A 19,865-nucleotide genomic window follows, 5' to 3' on the forward strand; every position below is an offset into this window, starting at 1 on the left:
ATAGCAATTCTTCGCAAGATCCCTACAGCAATATCGTCTAATGCCTTCCGCTGAAATGATCATTCCGAAGAAGAGGATCGCGCTTCTTCTGACGGCTTCCGCCGATCATAGTGTGAAGTTCAAACGGTAAGCCCCGGGGAACAAAACGTATATGATCGAGGAGCAGTTCGATATCCTTGGATAAAGCGAGCCGCGCGGCCGCATGGGAAAGCGGGCACACGTGCGTGGATGCGGAAAATTAATTCGACGGATGTGACGTCATGGATCGGTACTCGCGTTTCCTGTGGGAGAGCCTCCTGAGAAACCTGTACGTTTCAGAAGACGCCTTGTTCCATCCTCTGCCGATGAGCATTCGTCGAGCATGCGAGCGAATGTGCGAAACTCGAAGCGAGAACCGCGGAACGAGATTCCTCGGGGTTGGAATCGCAACGATCCGTGCCGCAACAGCGTGGATCCTTTTGACGGAGAGCTCAACCTTGTCGATCTTCCATCGCGAGGAAATCCGAAGAATTCGATCCGCGCTTAGTCGTACGCAACAATATTCGATGTAACAGACTCATTATGCGCATGGTCTTAGCTTTTGGCGAAGCGTTTTCCCAAGTTAAACTCTGCAATAGTTTTCCGATAGTTCCAGCATTGTTTCGAAGCATTTGGAATAGGATAAAAAATTAAACGTTAATGTTTACTGTTACAAGAAAACCGAGGTGCACCAATATGGCAGCGAGTCTTCAGGTGTCCTAGTTATCAGCGGACTGCGTTTATGGGACAAATGTGTCGGTGAAACGTAAAATAGCGAAGAAATTCGGGGAAACGAGAAACGTCGATTACAACTTATTAAAATCATTTATGAGATAAACAAGATCGCGGCTTCTATGATCGACGTCTTGAGATCGACGCGGACAACTTTGAATTCGCGTAAAGACCCGCGGTCTAGTTTTATTAGCGAACTCCGGTTTCGCCAGCGTGTATAAGGTGGTGCCGATAAAAACGTTCGCGGAACGAAGTGAAACGTAGGTGCTCGGCGTGGTCTATCGGCGCGATCTATCATGAGAAATAGTTTCCGATCTATATACACGCGGCAAAAAAGAAACGGTTCCCTTTGTGGCCGTGGTGGATCGTCGCGGTTCCCATGAGCCCCGGAGTTCCAAAGAAAAAGAGAGAAATTCTCTCATGAGGCGCCACTAGCAGGACGGCGATGCTTGCCAGGTGTTTTGGAGGTAGCCCGGGCTCCTTTCGTTTCTCTCCTTCTCTCTCTCTCTCCGTCTCTCTCTCTCTCTCTCTCTCTCTCTCTCTCTCTATCGTTCTCTCCGGGAGAGCATTTGCGGCTCGTATTCCTTTCCCTTTTTCCTCCGTCCTTGTTTCTCCAGCCGGTTCCTCGTCCTCGAGCCTTCTCGCCGTCTCCGTCTGTCGGGTTCGCCGAGAAATCCGACCACTTCTGTCCCTCGATCCTCCCTCTTTCTCTCTCGCCCCGTTCCCGTCCTCCTCTGCCCTGGTCCTCGGCTACCTCTCCTTTTTCTAGTGGCTCTCCTTTTTACCACCTGGCAGAACAGCAGCTGGTAGCGCAAAGAGAATCCCTTCGAGGGAATAAAGGGCCTTCCTATCGTCCACCGGGAACTCCGGCGAGGAACCACCACTACCGGTCACTGAAAGGGAATCGACCGGCGGCCGGCGTCGACGTCGTCGCCCTAATCGCTGAGAAAATGTTTGCACACCGGAGCGCGTGTCGTCGTTAACGCGGCGCACCGGCTTTCATCGGACGCGTCTCTCGGGCCCAGGCTAATTGTCCGCGTAGCTTCATACGCGAATCGATCCCGTGCGAATCCATTTTCCCACATTCCGCGCGGCCTTCGTTGCCCGCGCCGCGTCTCGATCCGGTTCCCACGAGACTTTTATTACGAATCGGGAATCCTGCGGATTGAAAAAATCGGCCGGAGGATAATCCCGTCGTCTTTAATCCCTTGCGTCACGATCTATTTCGCCGGTGGTTACACACGCTGATCGATACTTGTTTCACCGCTATTAAATTGCTGCGCGAGGCGGATCATTTATATGTTATACACATATATGTATGCGCATCGGATCTCGAGATTCTTTTTTTACTTCGCGTATCGACGATGGATAGAATTTCATCTCGACGCGAATCACGAGGATAACGTCCGGATTTAGCAGATATCGCGGCTCGATGTCTTCTCGGTAACGAGTCCGGCGCGACGTTATAGGGCAACGGCGATTTAAGACGGAAGTTGGAGGCGAACCGCGCTCGAGGTAACGTACCTTGAATACGATCTAATCGGTAATAACGATCTTTATAATTTCGCCTCGGACTATACCCGCTTCGATGAAAAATCGTTTAACGCTGGACGTTTACCGGACCAGTCGAAATCGCCGGCTTCCGACTTTGAAATTACCAGATTTTGATATTCAATAGCTTTCACGGAACGGGGCCGGCGGCGGGGCTTGTAGTTTTATTTAAACCGGAGTTTACGAGCCCGATTTTCTCGTGAAATAGGGGGGGAGGGGGGAGGGCGGCGGTCCCGCCGCGGCGCGGCGGCGATGATATTTCAGCCCCGGACAAATTATGCATGAACCGGCATCCACCGCGGAATCATTCACCTCCTGTTCCCATAAAGGTGCGTAGATATCCTTCAGCGTGTCAAGGTACAAGTCGATCCGGTTCTCACGTGTCCCGCGAGCCGAGGAGGGTGCGCGGTTACGCGTAATTACGCTCGCCGGCTCGTTACGGCTCAACGTGCCCGGTTTTACGAGCGTATGCGGAATAATAATCGAATTAAAATCTAGTGGAATCACCGGTGTCAAGGTCTCGGCCGCTCCTCTTGCTCTGACTCGTCGTTTTTCGAGCGCAATTTGTATCTCGGCTTTAACGATCGTCGCTTCGTATGCTCCGTGCGCGCGTTTCCGTGTCCGTTTGCCTGGGCTTCGGCGCATTCCTCTCGGGACGCGTACCGAACTTTTCGACCACGGTTCTTGGACGATATCGCCGCGTTTCCCCGCTAATTTGTGAGATCGGCGTGGGAAGCGCGATGTTTTAATGTCGTATTTAATAAATTGATAACACGTCGGGTCGAGTCGTAAATAACTTTCGACGCAGCCAGATAGAATCTATTGTTCGTATCTGCTCTCCTACGAGTCATCGGGGCAAACGAGTTTTTGCTTTCACTAAATTGATAAGGGTTCCAAGTGAATGGAATGAAAAAGCAAAGAAGTAAATGGAAGAACGAAAAAGGAACACTAGAAAAAAATAATTGTCTCCGACAAAGAAACGGAAGTTATGCTATCAACATCTGCATCTTTGTAACAGCGATGATTCGAAGTCCAAATCGTAGGTCGTATATTACTATCGATATTTCATAGATCGTTCGAAAAAAATTGCGAGAAATTACAGCAATTTCTAGCCGGTGCAATAAGGCGAGATCTTCGCGCGTTCGGTGCTCGGTGTATATCATCCTTTAGAATAACGCCGACGCACGCGTTTGCACGAAGATTCATGCGAGAGGATAGGCCGAATTTTATGCTGTCCGCGGACACGGTCCCCTTGGAAGCGTTAAATAATTGCGAGGCGTGAATGTTATCTCCGCAACGATCTTCGACGGTCCCGCGCGAATTTATCGCCGCAGAAGCCGCTCGAGTTATTGGAATCGGCTTCCGCGAACCAGTTTGGCGCCGGTCCGAGCACCGGTAGTGCTAATTCATGTCTGTTTTCTGGGCCCTGCCTCGAGGCGGATCGAGATACCCGCGGGAAGGACCAAACTTTCGACCTTTCCCCGGCCTTAGTCCCCGATGCTACCGATTCGCCCGGAGAACGCCGATTTTTATACCGTACAGCGACGTCTAGACTCCCTGATAATTATACACCGCCGGACGGTCGTCTCTGGGATTTCTCCGGGATAGAAATCAATCGGCCGCCTTGCACCAACCCTTTCTCCTGGAATCGTTTAAACACGCCCTCTATTCATTATCTCGCGTGCTACACTATCCTCTCCCCTCCCTCGCTCTTTTTTTTCTCTCTATTACATCAGGTAGAAAATTTAAGTCGACTCTTACATGCCTCTTTCTAAATAATAGTAATAGCTATAGCTATATCATAGTTATAGCTATATAATATAGCGATATAATAATAGCTACATAGCTAAATAATAAATTCACCAATGCTCTGCGTTTCGTTTCATTGCTTTTATTTTTACTGTACCTGTCTCGAATTTGGCAATCTTAAATAGAAACTTTGAAAGACGTTATCAGATAACTTCTGACCAGAATTATTCGTCGGACTACCAAACCGATCAAAAATGTGCACTAAAGTTCGAAATATTGTCCGAGAAAGTTTAATCGTCGTCAACAATTTAATCTTAACAAGTGGCAAACTTTTCACAGCAAAGTTCCCCTTTAATATAAGAAGAGTCGATGCGATACCCGGGAGAAGTGTCCGAACAAGGTGCTCAATTTCCGATAAAAAAAAGTACAGTAAAAGGGGTTGAAAGAAATATGGCAGCGGATTTGGTCCCGGGTCGTCGCAATCTTCTCGATCTTCGCACAGATCTCCGCCGTTTCCCTCGGCCGCGGAGCCGGCCATACGTCTCAATAGCTGGATAATCATATTCCGATAAAAAGCGACTCGTGAGAATTCAATTCGTATCGGGAGAAACCCGACGCGCGCTGCGTGCTCCAGAAACCCCAAACGGGGTTGGCTCATCAATAATGCATCTCGAAATTTGTCTACGCCGGGGATACGCCGCGGGTTGTCGTAAGATAGCCAGGGATTTCAAACATCGGAGTCGGATTACAAGAAGGAGAAAACGCTGACCGGTATTACGAAGAACGACGACAAGAAACCGCGCGGTATGAGTTCGCGCGAACCTCCCGTTCGGCAAATAGCATACAGGGTGTCCGCAGAAATACTGGGAACGCTTCTGGAATTGTTGGCAATTTCTTCCGAATTTTGATCCTCGTTCGAACATTAAAAATCTGGTCAAAAATTGTCTCTTACGTTCGCGTTGGTGTTTACACGTTTATATATATATATTTTTTTTATTATTCATATTAAAGAAGCAATAGTGGAATTGAAACGCTCTTTTATGAGGCAGACACTCGGAATTTTACACAACTCGATTGTCGGCAATCCGTAAGTTGAACCTCGCGTTCAAAAACTTGTCGCAGTCGTGTGAACCGAGTTCAACCAAACGGGCCGCCCTTCGCCTAAGGATGTAATTAAAAGCACGAGATTGCCTTGAAAGATGCATAACTGCATTCTTCGTCGTTAATAAATTCCTACGCGAGAAAGAACATTTATATTTGCCGTATGTCAGCGTCAATCGCGAGGGTCAACTATCTTGCAACAGAAGAACGAAACTATGTTTTGTTCGAATGAAGATTAATAATATTTATACTTGATAGATCACTTGTTCGAAACGATGCGAATCGATACGGCATTGCTACGGAGGCTGTACAGTGTGTAGAAAAATGCAACGATCGAGCAGTCGACAGAAAATCACATTCTAACAGTTTACCAACAGCTAGTCCTTCGATTTCTCGCAGGAATCGGTCGCGGTGCATCTCCGGGCCGCAAGTAGTCAGTTTCCAAGGGCCGTGAATGCGCTTATTAACCGTGAAAGAGGCTTAGAAAGCGCCCGTAAAAAGAGAATGACCTACGAACTCCGGGCTGCAGTTGCACAATAGGCATATGCGTCGCCGGCCACGGGACTAATCTTAATCCGTGAAATATTCTCCCTGCTCGGATGAAATTGAGCCTCGCGTTCTCTCTCTGTCTCTCTCTCGTTCTCTCTTTCGTCCTCCGATCCGAGGAGACGGTAGAGAGGGATATCCCCCGTCCTCGGATCGCGATATAAAGTGGTAAGACCACTTCGGCGAGCCGCAGCGCGAGGAAAAGCAGTATGATTTACACGCGAAAGCGCGCCGGTGGACAAATTTTTGACGTCGTAAAGACATCGACACCGCTCGCCGAGATCTTACGGAGGAATTCCTTTAACGGCGCTGTGCGTCTCTCTCACGGGGTTACAAAATTTACGGTGATCTTGATAACCGACCGATTATATTAATTGCCGGGAACACGGGCGTTCGTGGCTATTCGAGAATCGGTGACTCTATCACTCAATCTTAGACGAGACGATCCAAAGGGATAAAATTCTCCCCTGGAAGTGGTTTCAACCGTTCCCACTCGAACGTATTTAGAAGATTTCTATTCTTCCTTTGATTTCTCTTCTTTTTCTTGCACTTGAAATTGTACGCTTAGTTGCGACACGCTTCTATTTTTAGCGGTTCATCGAATAGAAAGAAATTTAGTATCGCAAATATTGTGTGAAATTTGTAATTTACTGTAATACTGTAGTATGACGTGTACTGGCGTCTCAGCCATTCGAGTGCGTAATTGCTAGCGATTTTGACAAATTTATAATCATTCGATGGACGAATGTAAAGTGAAGAAGTAGTTGTAAAAATTCTAGAAAATATATGCGAAGATCATTTACACGGTAAATGCGGAAAGCGAGTAAATTGAAATGTGTGTCTTTTTTATAAGAATATTATTACATTTTATTGCAGACGTTGAAATTATTGAGGATTGGCAACCATAAAAACGAGCCGCAAGACTCGAATAATCGCCTCTTCGCAAATTATCCATTTTTGTTCACAAGCTGAAGGAAAATTAGGGAGAATTTACTGTACTTGCTGGCCCGATTTTATTGAGAACCAAAGTGATAACGGCGACAGGTCTCACACACCTGGATTATCGGAATTAGATGAACCCCGCGAAACAGTTCAAACACTGTGCACCGATTACGATTAGAGCCTTCCACTTCTCATGATTCAGATTATTCCCATTTGCCCCCTGTTTGCTCGCCAATAGCCAGCGGCAGATTAAAGTCGGGTTCCCACGGCTATCTGCCGAGGAAGTTTCGTCTCGGTGCCCCCTCATCTTCCTTATCTCTGGTTCCCGGTTTCTCTAGTCGATCGTGTCGGTCCGAAAAAGTCGTGTAAAAAGGGGGGGAACGCGACGAAATTTCTAGCCCCCGCCGTTCACCGGCGAGAACGGTCGGGGGGCGGGGGGCTTGTCAAATCGGTGAACCAAGGTAGCAGGGAACACGGTAATTCCCCGCGGAACCCTTGCGGGGCAAGGAAGGGGGGCCCGGGGTTGAAAGTCGGATCGAAAACGAACGAAAACTGGTTGCGCCGCGTAAAAAACGACGCGCAGGATATGTCGAAGATAATGAGAAAAAAATCGCGGCGAAATGAGCGGACCACGGGAGATGTGTGCAAGCTTTGCTCATCTATGCACGCAGATCCCTTCTCGCTTCGACCCGAACAGGAGAGACGGACGGATCTCGCAGATTATCTGCACTTCAGATTCACTTTGCCGAACGCACTCTCCCCCGTCCGTAATAAATTACGATCATAATCGTGGTACGTGCGCGGCCAGTCCCGGCCGCCTCGAATATCTTTAGCGTTCCTAAATTTCCTGCGGCTTTGTCATTCGGCGAACCGTCCGACCGGCATTCCTTGCCGGAGTTGTCAGAATTAAAAATTAATTGCAAATGATTCTGTTAACGAGCTAATGCCGCGATCCGATTGCCAACATTTGTCTTCGATCGTTTTGATAACACGTTTCCGACACGTTCTCTTGTTCTCACGTTCGAGACTCGAGAAGCAGCCTTTTTACAGCCGCAAATTTCAATATTGCATTATGAGTGGCAAATAGAATTTTTCGCTCGCGTCCAAATCGTCTCGATCGGATTTTATTCATTTATAGGAAGGCGGTCGAAGCACCCTCATAGTTCTTTCATCTGTTATTTTATCTAGCGCACAGGCATCTCTCACGTTCCGCCGTCTTATAAATTTTCCAACTCGAATTTCAGATTTAATCGATTTTCCGCGGATAATATTGAGCGTCATGCGAAGACCCTTTTCAGGGCCGCTAAAAAGCTAAATGCAGCGTCGATGACGCGACGCTCTGTTTACATTTCCTGCCGATTCTCGGGGAACGCAGTGCAGTCTGGTGTAGAAGTGTTCTATGCCCCCAGCTGTGAATTCTACAGCCTTGAAAATAAACCTCAGAAGCCCTCGGAAGAACCGGTATTTGATTCCAGATTAGACTGATCACACTTGCAACTGTGTACCAAGTACCTCGAAGTTGACATTAAAATAATAAATAAGATGAACAGCAGAGAGAACATCTCTCCTGGTCCCCAGCTGCGAATGCTGGATCTTTCGAATACCCTAAATTTTGTCAGTCTTGCCCTGGTCTCGTATTAAAAAATTCTAGACTGGTCTCGGAACTTCCATAATCGAATCAGGCACGTCCAATTGATTTCAGAGTTTAACGCGACGGCTAGAAAATAGTTGGAACGCCTGTCCTTCATCGGAAGTAACCCTAAGGTACCGAGAATGTCTTTCAGAGTCAAAATAGACACGGTGTGAACACTGAAATCGCGATTTCCAGGCCCGGATAGCTGGAGGAGAAGTTTTCTGAATCGTTTCTGCGGCAATGGTCACGGGGTCCGTCTCTGAATGCAGTTCCAGGGGTCCCAGAAGCGAAAGGTATCACGTGTCGGTCGGTCGATCGGATCCTGGACCACTTTTCGCCTTTCTTTGCAACGATGCTCAAAGATTCGCACAGCCGCCTCACCCCCCCCCCCCTCCTCCCGCCGGTGTGTCTGGAGGCCTTGACTGGGGCCCCTCTGGAACCAACTCCGGGCTCTGGACACAGCATGCCCATGCCGGCGGGGCCTTCTCCTCTCTTACACAGGCCCGGCGGGCCCGTGTGTTCCTCACACGCTCAGTCACGCAACGTCTCGCACACTATCTGCCTCCTAAACCTTCTCCTCCCCGTTAGCTTCGTACCCCTGTGCGCGTCCACGTGTTCCAGCATCGGGGCCTGTTAACGTGTGCGCACACCGACAGGCCCCGGATGCCTCCGGCGATATTCCCCCGCAGGCCCAGACCCGCGTATTCGATTTTACACACGGTTTTGCGAGTCCTCGCGCGATATCTGCTCGCGAGAAACGCATAATTGAACGCGCGACGCCTAATCAATTCTTTCCCGCGGTGCCCTCTCTATGGGCGTAGCGATTGTTTTTTGCTGGAACAATTGCTGAAACGACGAGAGCATCGCATGGAATGAACAACTGTAAATCGTCGAGCCGCTGTATCGGCGCATCGAAGCCGGCGAGAAGCTTGTTAATCAGCTTCGGAATGGCGAAGTATTCGGCTCGGTACACTTTTATTGGCAGAAAAAATTTATTAGAGAAATTAGTGTGGGATGTTATTACCGCTTCGGCTGTAAATCTCTGGTTCATTTATATGGACACACGGTTTCACTGCACTCTGATTTCACGTAAGTACCCGGTAAATGAGAATTTGTGCGAGGCACATCGGCGATAAATACACGGAGCGTAGCTCATAATTATCCCAAGGACAGTGCATTAACGTTATCCCGTGAGATTCCTCGATAAAAACGACTGTTTATCGCGGCGATCAAATGATCCTTTAATCAGCCATCATTGCGCTGTAATTTAATCCGTTTGATACGAAATCATTATCTTTCGACGGTTGAAAAAAACCCTTCGAGAAATAATTGCGAACGCTAACTGAACACACGTTTACAGAAATAGCGAATTTAGTGGAAGGGGTAGTCCAAAGTTTGTAACTTTCTGCAGAGGAACGTGATTCTAAAAATGTTGTAATTTAAAGCGAGATGCAGTTTCAGATTTGGGACTTCGGGACTTTTGGACCCAAGAGGCTGTATAATTAATTTGTGGCTAGAACAACCGTCCTAAATATTTCTGATTCAACGAAAGACGGAGTTCAAGATTTGGGACTCGACAAATCGGAGAAATAGGCCCACTTCGTGCCAGCGAGGAGGATTAATTCGCGGCTAAAGGGTGGCTGGAAGAAAGTCGGACGGAGAGTCTCTCTCTCTCCGGCTCGCTCGACGGACGTAAATTTATCACAACTTTATCTCGACCGGTGGAACGCTGGACGTTCGTTAATTTTCTACCGGCCGTTCCGAGCGGCTCCTCTCCCACCTGCGTTCACCATTCGGTTACGTTCAGGCCGTTTCTTTTTTCGTCGTGGTCGTCGTCGCCGTGGACAAGGGCCAGGTAAATCGAGCCGTGGAGAAGAGAAGAGGGCCCGTAGAGAACGTCGTTCCCTCGCTCGCGCGCGCGCGCGCTCGCGCCCCCGGTTTGGATTTCAAATAATTGCCAATTTGACTTTACGACGTCGTCCAGCCATCTTTCAAGCCGCGACTGATTTACTGGAATTCTTCTGTCTATTCATTTGTCCGTACGATCACGCGTGGGACGATGAAAACGCGCGGCTCTACGATCATCGTTTCCTGAATCGACGATCCTTTCGGGAATCCCTTGAAAATCATCTCTCCACCGAAGTCGTCGTATCGTCCCCGCCAAGAGGGATCATAGTTCTTTTGTCTTCGGGGAATCGTTAGCGAATTCTACGTCTCGTTCCCTGACGATCCTCATTTCGAAGTCGCGGTAAGTAATACCGAGCGGCCCCTCCTCTTAATACATTCAGTCTACCGGCAGCGCGGCTGGTGACTTCAATGCCAGCGCAAGCGAGATTAAATCGCGGCGGGCAGTTAAGCGTACTTATTGCAAATTCCTCGTACGTTCGTTTTTAACCCGGCGTGCCCCCGCCGCTTTTAAAAATAGCATAACTTTCTTATTGCGATCGGCACTACCGGTTCTCGCGATCTTTTCTTCGGCGGGCTGTAATTGCCGCGCAACGATCGGAAAATTTATAGTTATTATGGTAAACGTATGCCGGGAACAGATCTTAAGAAAGTCGGGGCTGAACTATAATGAAATCCCAATTTGTATTATTTTCGGAGAGTATCGCGGCGGGTACCGAATCGATGGAAATGTTTGTCGGCGCTGGTACGCGAAGAAACTGAAGAACGCGGGTTCGAGAAGAGGTTCCAAGAAAACGCGTGCTTAAAACTGTGGGCCCGAGGTAATACGGTGCAATCGAAGCTCTTACTCTTAGTCAATAAAATACGATTACTCAGAGGTCTACCTCGGTTACGCGTGATTATTCCAAAACCGATTCGATTAAGCTGTGCTCTTGTGAACGAACACTATCGCGGGCCGTTATGTGCTGGCAGTAAAAGTCGATGGTGCTTTACCGAAGTTACGATTAGGCTGTTCGTTCTTCTACGAATTGCGGAAAATTGGACGCGAATAAAAAATACATAAAAAATACTGGACCAAATGTTTTCTGCTAATCGATCGATGAAAAATTCCACCGTTCGTCGTACACGTGAGCACAAAATTCCTCGAAACTAAAATTAAACGTAGACAAATCGTATCGCAGATTTAACGAACCCTCGATTAATTAGAGATCCATTAAATGTGTCTGGTGTATATCTTGTCCGGGACGGTGTGAAACAAAAAACTCGCATGCCTCGGCCGAACAAAATGGCGAACGGCGACGGGTCGTTGGAAAAAGGCTCGCAAACAATTGACGGACGTCTCGCCCTGTCCACGGATATAAATTTAATTAAGATTAGGAATTCGGAGAAGCCGGACGGAGCAGGTTCCGATAACCAGTTCCTTTTTAATCCTCGTGTTGCATCTCGCCGGAGCGGAAACCCCGCGCGTTCCGTCGACTCTTAAATACTCCCGAGTTTTTTCTCATGGTACAAAGTTATCTCGTTAGTAATTTATGCGATAGTTAAAAGCGGCCGGGACGTGGAAACCGAGGGACGGAGCGAGGTGAAGGGAAAGAGAAAGAGAGGGAGAGAGAGACGACGGTGTTCATGAATAGGCAAACGATCGGAACGGGACCGAAAATCGAGACGGCGGAGGACGCGACGCTAGAGAGCTTTCCTTTCTTTTTTCCTCTCCCGGAACCGCTATTATGCATCGTGACGAGAGGGAAATCGACTCGGATCTCCCATGACGCGTTAATTAAACGGAGCTCATTAATACGGATCGTGGAGAACCGGAGTCGCGATCCCGGGACCCTCTTCTCAGAGGATTTCGTAGTTCGGGCTGAGAGGAGAGGCCGATACCTTAACCCGCGACGGCTCTTTTGTTTTTCCTGCTCGGCCACGCCGTTCGTACAGCTTCGCAGATCCTTCAGACTGCTGTTTCGACCTCCCTTTCTGGCTCGGCCGCCTTCTTAATCTTCCTTTAATTCCCTGGCTTTTCGTTTCTTTCGCTCCTTTTTCATCTCGGTTTCTTTCGTCCCTCCTTTTCGTCGTCGCCGTCGTGCTGTTCCTCTTCTGCTTCTTCCATCCACCTCCTCTCTTCTTCCTCGTCTTCTTTGTTGGCTCTCTCCTGCCCTCCTCCTCCTCCTCCTCCTCCTCCTCCTCTCCCCCTCCTTTTTTGTACTCTTTCGATCTTTCCCCCGTGGCCCCTCGCCAACGGGGCCCTCCTTTTCTTCGCCAGAGCTCGATCCACGGCGACGAGGATCCTCGTCGATAGATCTCTCCGGCTGTCTCGGCTCTCCGGGCCCGGCAGAAAGGATCGCGAAAAACTCGCCAGTCCATTAAACATCCTCGCGTTCTCTTTCTCGGCCACCGACTGGCCGACCTATAGGCGCGTCGCGATATGTCGCTGGAATCCTTTTATCGATTTCCTAACAAGTCCCGGGTGGATCGGGAAAATAAAGTCGCCGCGGCCGGCTCGAGAAATCGTGGATCGACACCGGCGCGCCGGCGGAAAACGAGTTCTTCCCACGCGATTAACGCCGCCGTGAGACGGCGGGATCGACTTTCCCGGCTGGATCGCTGATTATTCTCACGCGTCCTATGCTAATTGCCGATTAGAATATCCGTGCGACGAATGCAATCGCGCCGGGCGTCGAGGTGCAAATTGATTCCTCGATCGGTGTTCGTCGCCGCAAAAACGACCACACGCTAGCTACTCGCCGATAATTTATCGATACTTCGATCGGGCTTTTTTGCAATTCGTTGCGCGAAGTCGTCGCCGACTCGATGTTTCGTTTCGCGAAAGGATTATTTCGTCGAGTACACCGAAAATGTACATCGCGATCTTTTAATAAAACGGATATTGAGAAACAGCGATTTTATTTTAACGGGTAAAATCAATTAGAAGATGTTTTTACGAATATTTTTAAAGCAACGAAGAAACAAGATCTTTTTAACACCGAATTATATTTAATAACGAAGTATATCTGGACTTTTGTCTATTAACGAAGTATACTTTACCAACGTTTTGTGGTTAATAACGAAATATACTGTCACGATTTATTTTCTTTAATAATAAACTAACTTTATACAATTAACATTATCCAACATCAAAGTACACGTTGAATATGTGTTTTATATAATAACAAAGAATATTTTAGCTACAACAAAACATACTATTAACCCTTTGCACTACGATTTTTTTCATCGTTTCGATTTCGAAGAGAAGAATTGCGTTCATATTTAGCAGATTATGCGCGAAATCACAGGCCTGACTCGTGGCCACAGCGCAAGGAGTGATTTTGTACCCGAAGATGTCTGCGCACAAAGATCCGCGGCCGAAAGTGAAGCGAAACCGGAGCTAATTAAAAACTCTCCCGAAAACGAGCAGGTCCACAAAAGAAGCCAGATTTACGACGAAACCCAGAATTCCCCTTAATTACCGTGGCGAGTGGTTCGCCACCAGACAAAGAGCCACAAATTTAATAGAGGACGCGCGATCTTTTTGTCGAAGCCCGCGCGGTCTCGGGCCTATCGATCACGGGCTCGAATACCTCCGCGTCCGGTCCCTCATCGATCACCCCAAAGATCGAGATCGAACCGTCCACGAGAAACAAGAATCCACGAGAGGAGTCAGCCAGCGAAAGAAGTTCGACTCACCAGTAGATTGACGGTGCCGGTGTGATCGTCCACCCAGGCGAGAAGAATATCAGCCCCCTTCATGTGGTTCTTCTCGTTGAAGCCGATGCCGACGTAGCCCAAGGTCTTCGCGGTGACCTTGAACGTGACCATCTCCTCGTCGGAGGGATCCCATTCAAGGACCACCTCGCCGTTGTCGTCCAGCTCCTCGTGCCTGGTGAACTTCGGCTCCTTGACGCTCCTCCTCGGCCTGTTGTCAACGGTTTCTTGAAGATCCAGGTACTTTCCGGTGCGAAAAAGCTTGGCCAACTTGGCGGTCGGTGGGATGTACTTCTTGGGCACCCTGTCCCTGGATTTCGGCGTCCCCTTCAGGATAGGATCGTCGAAGGCGCTGCTGAGAAGGACATCGGAGTCGATCACCTCGAACTGAGAGTTTCCCTCGACTTCGACGTCAGCCTGCAGGTCCTCCGTCTGCGTGGTCTCCTCCCGGAACTCGGCCATGGACTCCAGGTTCTGTCTGACCTCCGTCGAGCTGTCGTTGGACCTCGACGAGTCCTCGTTCGATAGCTCGATCTCGAAAGTGTCCAAAGTCTCGTTGCTTCTTAACGTGGTCTCTTCGGGGTCCACGCTGCCGACTCGACTGCGATTGCTCACCAGCTCGTGTTGGCCGACTTCCAGGTTCTCTTCCTGGGAATTAGGGAAGTCGAGGCCGTCTTCTCCGTAAGGCAGCTTCCTCTTCGCCTTCCACTGCGAGTACCAGTCCTCGTCGACGTCCAAGCGTTGCTTCTTGAAAGTACCTACTCGCAGCACCGGCTCTCGAAGGCTCCGCTTTATCCTGGAGGAGAGGTCCTTCGGGTGGTGTCTGTTCCTGTAGGCCAGGGTCCTCATGGTCTCGTCCATGTGCTGGACGTACAGGTCCAGCAGGTCGCAGCTGGCCGCCAAGCAGATGGCCAACGTCATCAACAGCCTCGGTATCAGCATCTTCGTCCTTTGCAGTCTGCTCCTTGATCCTTCATACGATCGCTGGATCACCGGTGATCCTCTGCTCCCCCGATCACCTCGAAGCCATCCAGGCTAGCAGTCCTTTCACTACGAACTTCAACTCTTCAAGGATATCTTCATAATCTTTGGACGGAATCACAAAAACGAACTTTACGTACGTGGACGAGTTAGGATGGTACTTTTGACATGGTTCCGCGACAATAAGGTAACCAACGTTGTTCACACGCGTTTTCTAACTCGACCGATTAGGGGACCGGCCCGGTTTCTGTTAGCAGATTCTAGTCACTGGATGCACAAGACTCCGCTGCGATTCCCTGACATGTTACGCGTACGACAGTTGTGCCGGGACTAATTTAAGCACGCGGCTGCCGTTCCGTTGCCCCTGCAGATGCTTGCAGCTGCTTACCTGCGCAGGGCCCCGAGAAGGGGGCCGGCGCAGTCACGGCTCTGCTCTTTTCGGTGCCCCTCCATTAACGTTCCGGGCCCCGAGCGACAACTCGGAGATTTTGCAGGACGCTATACAATTTATTGATTCCCTGCTAGAACAGTCCCCTGCGAAAAAGATAACGTTAAGATGATATGCGACCAATTTTGACCTCTGATCGACAGCTTGAATTTTTCTGGAAAGAAATCGGCCGGGTCCCAGGCGGGGCTGGGGAAAAATAACAAATAACTTGTCGAAATGATAAATAGACTACAAATATTTTTATCTAGTTTATCAAATAAATTATTTTTAATGTCAGATAGTATTTGATGAAAATGGCTTTTATAGTTTCATTATCCCCATAAAAAGGTATAACGACCAAGAAACTATGGAGCTTCTAAAATCCACGTACTTTTATAGATTGACAAAAGAAATGATCGTATACGGAAAATATCACCCCCCAAAAATGCCGGCGATATCGAAGTCATCGAACGCTATCTCCTGCTGGAGATACTCTTATTTGTCGTAACCGTATAAAATCGATTAGAAAACGAACATTCAACGTCGTGCCCCTGTTTATTAAGAACCCGTAGATCGCAAGAACCGCGGGTACCAATTGTGAATTGAAATGATGGGAAGCGGAGCGTTTAAGGCCCATAACACCCGTCCAGCCAGAGGCGCAGGATTTCGAGAGGCATTTAACGATATTGGAAAACCGGAGCGCAGTTACAGTAGACCGCTGAACGTGCAATTTGCAGCTTAGACCGATGCTGATTATGCGTTTCCACGCCGGGTTCCGAGTAGCAGCGCGAGCCCGACAAACGGGAGAGTCTTTTGTAGGGAACGAGCATCCGAAAGGAAGAGGAAATCGTCACACCGTCTGAACAGCTCGTCTCCTCTTATTACTGTCGCTCCGAGGCCTGTTCTATTCTGCTAGACAATTTGTCGGGGGGGAAAAAAACCATGCCACAGTCTGTACACAATAGGTGATCATCGCTTCGGTTTTTTCGATTCTCGAAGAATACACCGAGATTAATGGAAGCAACAGCTTCTTCCATTTGCAGGCTCGACGCTCGTTAGACCCCGTGGCCCGCGAAACCGTCGCGAGAAGATAATGTAATTGTTGGCCGTGTTTTGCGTACATCGAACAATCGGTCTTTATTTTTTATAACGATTCGAGGCTTGGCTTCCCGGGAAGGAAGCCGATTTCTTTTCGAATCGGGAGGAAACGGAAAGATCGCGAAGGAAAGGCCCGGAGCTGCTTCCTGCGGAAGCCTTTTTTCTGAAACCGGAGACGCATTTATCAGAAGCGGCAGTGGTGGTGGTGGTGGTGGTGGTGTTCCAGAAAGAAACGAGGGGCTGCGAAAACAACTGCGGCAGATGTGAACTCTTGGCACGCGCCCTTCTGTTCGCAGTGGCTCTCATCCTGTTTCCCTTCGACCACGAAACGATCCTCTCGAAATTCCATCTAATACCAGACTCGGAAATGTTTCGAATATTCTCCCGGAATTACGAGGAAACAGTACGACGAATTATGCGCATTGTTCCCGTTTAGATTAACTCTCGAACAGATCGTTCTAAACTGAAGATGCGGATCGAAGGGACGCGCATACATTGCGAATGGCTTTCTCGAATACTCTGGTCCCTCGATATCGTTTATACAAATGAAGCATCGCCAAACGATCGCGTAAATGTTTAACACGTTGGCTCCACTCGTTTTAACTCTAATTTTAACTTAAGGTGTTCTATCTTTTTTTTCTAATATCGAACAAATATTTAACAACCGTTAGGTCTCGAGAGATAGGTTGGAAGCCATCGTCGCTGATCGCAGGCATCGCATGCGATCGTTTCCGACCCCGGAGAGGATTCTGCTTGAAATCCTTCGAATATCGTTCGCCCTACAGCCGCGTTAAACGCATTATTATTCCTAAGCGTCCGCACGCGCGCTCGGAAGCCAACTGTATCGAGTTACTTCCTGTGACTGGCATCGAAACACTATACCCTGTCGAGGAAGGGTTACCGATCCTCGTTCCTTCCCGACGGGATTCGACGTGCATCGATACGAAATCTGCGAACTGTCGCAGCCGGCAGATATTGACATCGTAACGGCGCGCGCCGGGCAAAGCAAACACACGTTCGCCAATGTTGACAAGGTGATCGTCAGGTGCAACTCTGCACAAGGAGGAATCCGTTTAGTTCGAACTGGCAGAAATCGTTTGCCTGCTGACTCGATAAGTCGTAAATCGGGCGATCATCGACGGCCGCGTCGCGCCATCGAGTTAATCAGCCTTCGGAATCGGTTCCGCTGCACGGGTTTCACGCTTCCCTCTGACCCTGTTTGTCGCAGGAACGTATTAAACAGGAAATCGGGTTTCCCAGAAGTTTCGTCGGCCAGGTATCGAGCATTGTCGAACCTGGAGGATTCTTTTATGCGAACAGATACGCGCGCGTACACGCAACCGTCGCTCGAACCCAGCCGACCATGTTCCTTGCATTATTTCTTTGTCCGCAGGAATTCGAGGATCGATCGGGATTCATGGGACTCTTTCGCTACGAGGATATACATATTCTGAATTCCTCGAAGCGAATGCCTGCGAACGGCTACGCGCGGACGCGGTCCTCTAAACTGCTCGGACTGGCAACGAGATTTGCGAACCGACTCGGATATCGTCATTGGATTCGACGTGACATTCTTCTGTTCAGATTTATTTTCTTCGTTTCGTGTTCCTAAAAATTTCTCCGTAAAATTCTGTACACTGTTCTCTATTTTTAATCCTTCGCAGCTACGTTGATTAGCAGTTCCTCGTCCTTAACGCTTCATCCATCGGCAGATCTCCGCGACGATCGATCGAAGCCTAGCTAGACAAGGCGAATAAACGGTCGTCGACCGTGTAGCCAGCAGTTTTCGGTGTATGTTCGAGGCCGAAACGCACAGATGTTCGGCTCATCTGCCCTCTAGGACGGCTAGGACGCGCCTAGGCGGTAAAATGAACGTTCCCGACCGGTTAACTTGTCGCATCTGCCAATCGGCCGGCGAAACTCGAAGAGACAGATGGTGTGGACGCAAAGGAAAGTTACTTAAGCAGGTGTAGCCGAGCACGCGACAGGTGAACGCCGCGAGTCTCCTCAGCCGCCGATACTTTTAAAATCGAAAATAAACCGGTGACCGAGGGGGGGAGAAAAGGGGCTGGGAATCAAGCTGGACGACGTCTATCGGCGACGATAACTGTAAAACGTTTCTAAATCGTTCGCATCGAATCCCAATCGGAATACGAACGAGCTCGGAATCCGGGATGGATTGGTTCCACGGTCTTTGTACAGGCGTCGAGTTCGTGCTTGCGATAAAAATGACCCGGCGCGTTCGCTTCTTATGTCGCGCGCATATCGCGGGGCTTCGGTTTTTCCCAGGATGACGAGATTTCCGAGCCGATACCGTCGCTCCTCTGGTAAATAACCCACGCAGAGGACGACGAATAATTTCGCCAGCGGAATACTAAATGCCGCTTGATGTTCTCCAGCCTGACTCCTCGAGGAGCTCTTTGGGTTCTTCGCGGTGGACGCTGCTGGCACCGATCGACGATTTTGGTCTCATTCGAATCGAATCCGATGTATCTGTTCCATCGTTTCACTTACAATTGCTCCAGAATGTCGAACATTACGTTGGAAAATGGTGAACCTTTTCTTTTCTATACCGTTGGAAATCAGAGACTCGGTGTACGGAGGATTTTCGGAGTCGCCGCATATCGGTCGTTTTTATGGTCTCATTGTAGATTGCGTTTCAATTGACTCGGAAGCTGAACAAGAATATTTTTGAATTGCATTCATTTTTTTAATTGCCTGGAACGATATTTCCAGATCTGCATTGACCGAATGGCTCCGAACTTGTTGGGGACTTTCGGTACACCTGCCGCTGCAACCGGTACCGCGATCGTGGCGAAATCATTTTTTTAATCGAGTTCGTGGCCCTCGAGAGTTAAAACTGGATGAATCGTCGATACCTCTAAATGCTATTTAATTACTTTTATCGTCGTAAAGAACAAGAAACTTGTAAACTGGATACTTATTTTACCAACATATTGAATTGTTTACAACGATCTCGATTTTGATTTTTGCTCTGTCTAAAAATTTGTGGATCTAGCAGAAGTATACATTGAAACTTACACAGAGATCTGATAATAAATTTATGGTTTTCTAGTAAAAAAATTCCAAAGACAGCCAAATAAATGTATCATGTTCTAAGCTGGATCAATTAATGAAGTTGTTAATAACTGTGTTATATATATGGAAAAGGAGCTTAATAATCTTCTTTTAAATTATGATTCCGAAAGAGAGAGAGAGAGAGAGAGAGAGAGAGAGAGAAATGATTACGGTAAAAAATATCACTTATTTCTTGGGGACTAAAATTATTACCGTCATCAAAAGATATTATTAACAGCGGTTGTTTAGTCTCTACATTTTAAATTTCATTCAAAACCGGAAGTGAACTACCGCCGGAAGCGGATCAAGTGGATAATAAAGAAATCTACGTGATCACAGTTAAGAAATGGAGATTCCTTTCTAGCCAGTATAGTTCGCGTCCAAGAATGATACGTTGGTGGCAGC

At 48.4% G+C, this 19,865-nt stretch overlaps 1 protein-coding gene across 1 annotated transcript in view; it reads right to left on the reverse strand.

The window, feature by feature from the left end:
• LOC117226195 (MOXD1 homolog 1) overlaps positions 1-19,865 on the reverse strand; it is a 29,908-nt gene that overhangs the window by 9,605 nt on the left and 438 nt on the right. Inside the window, exon 2 of the mRNA XM_033480295.2 lies at positions 13,859-15,391. Within this exon, the coding sequence (XP_033336186.2) occupies positions 13,859-14,818 (960 nt within the window). The 5' untranslated portion in view covers positions 14,819-15,391. The remainder of the gene's footprint in view (positions 1-13,858; positions 15,392-19,865) is intronic.

This window comes from Megalopta genalis, chromosome 11 (assembly GCF_051020955.1).
Source record: "Megalopta genalis isolate 19385.01 chromosome 11, iyMegGena1_principal, whole genome shotgun sequence".
Lineage (NCBI taxonomy): Eukaryota > Metazoa > Arthropoda > Insecta > Hymenoptera > Halictidae > Megalopta > Megalopta genalis.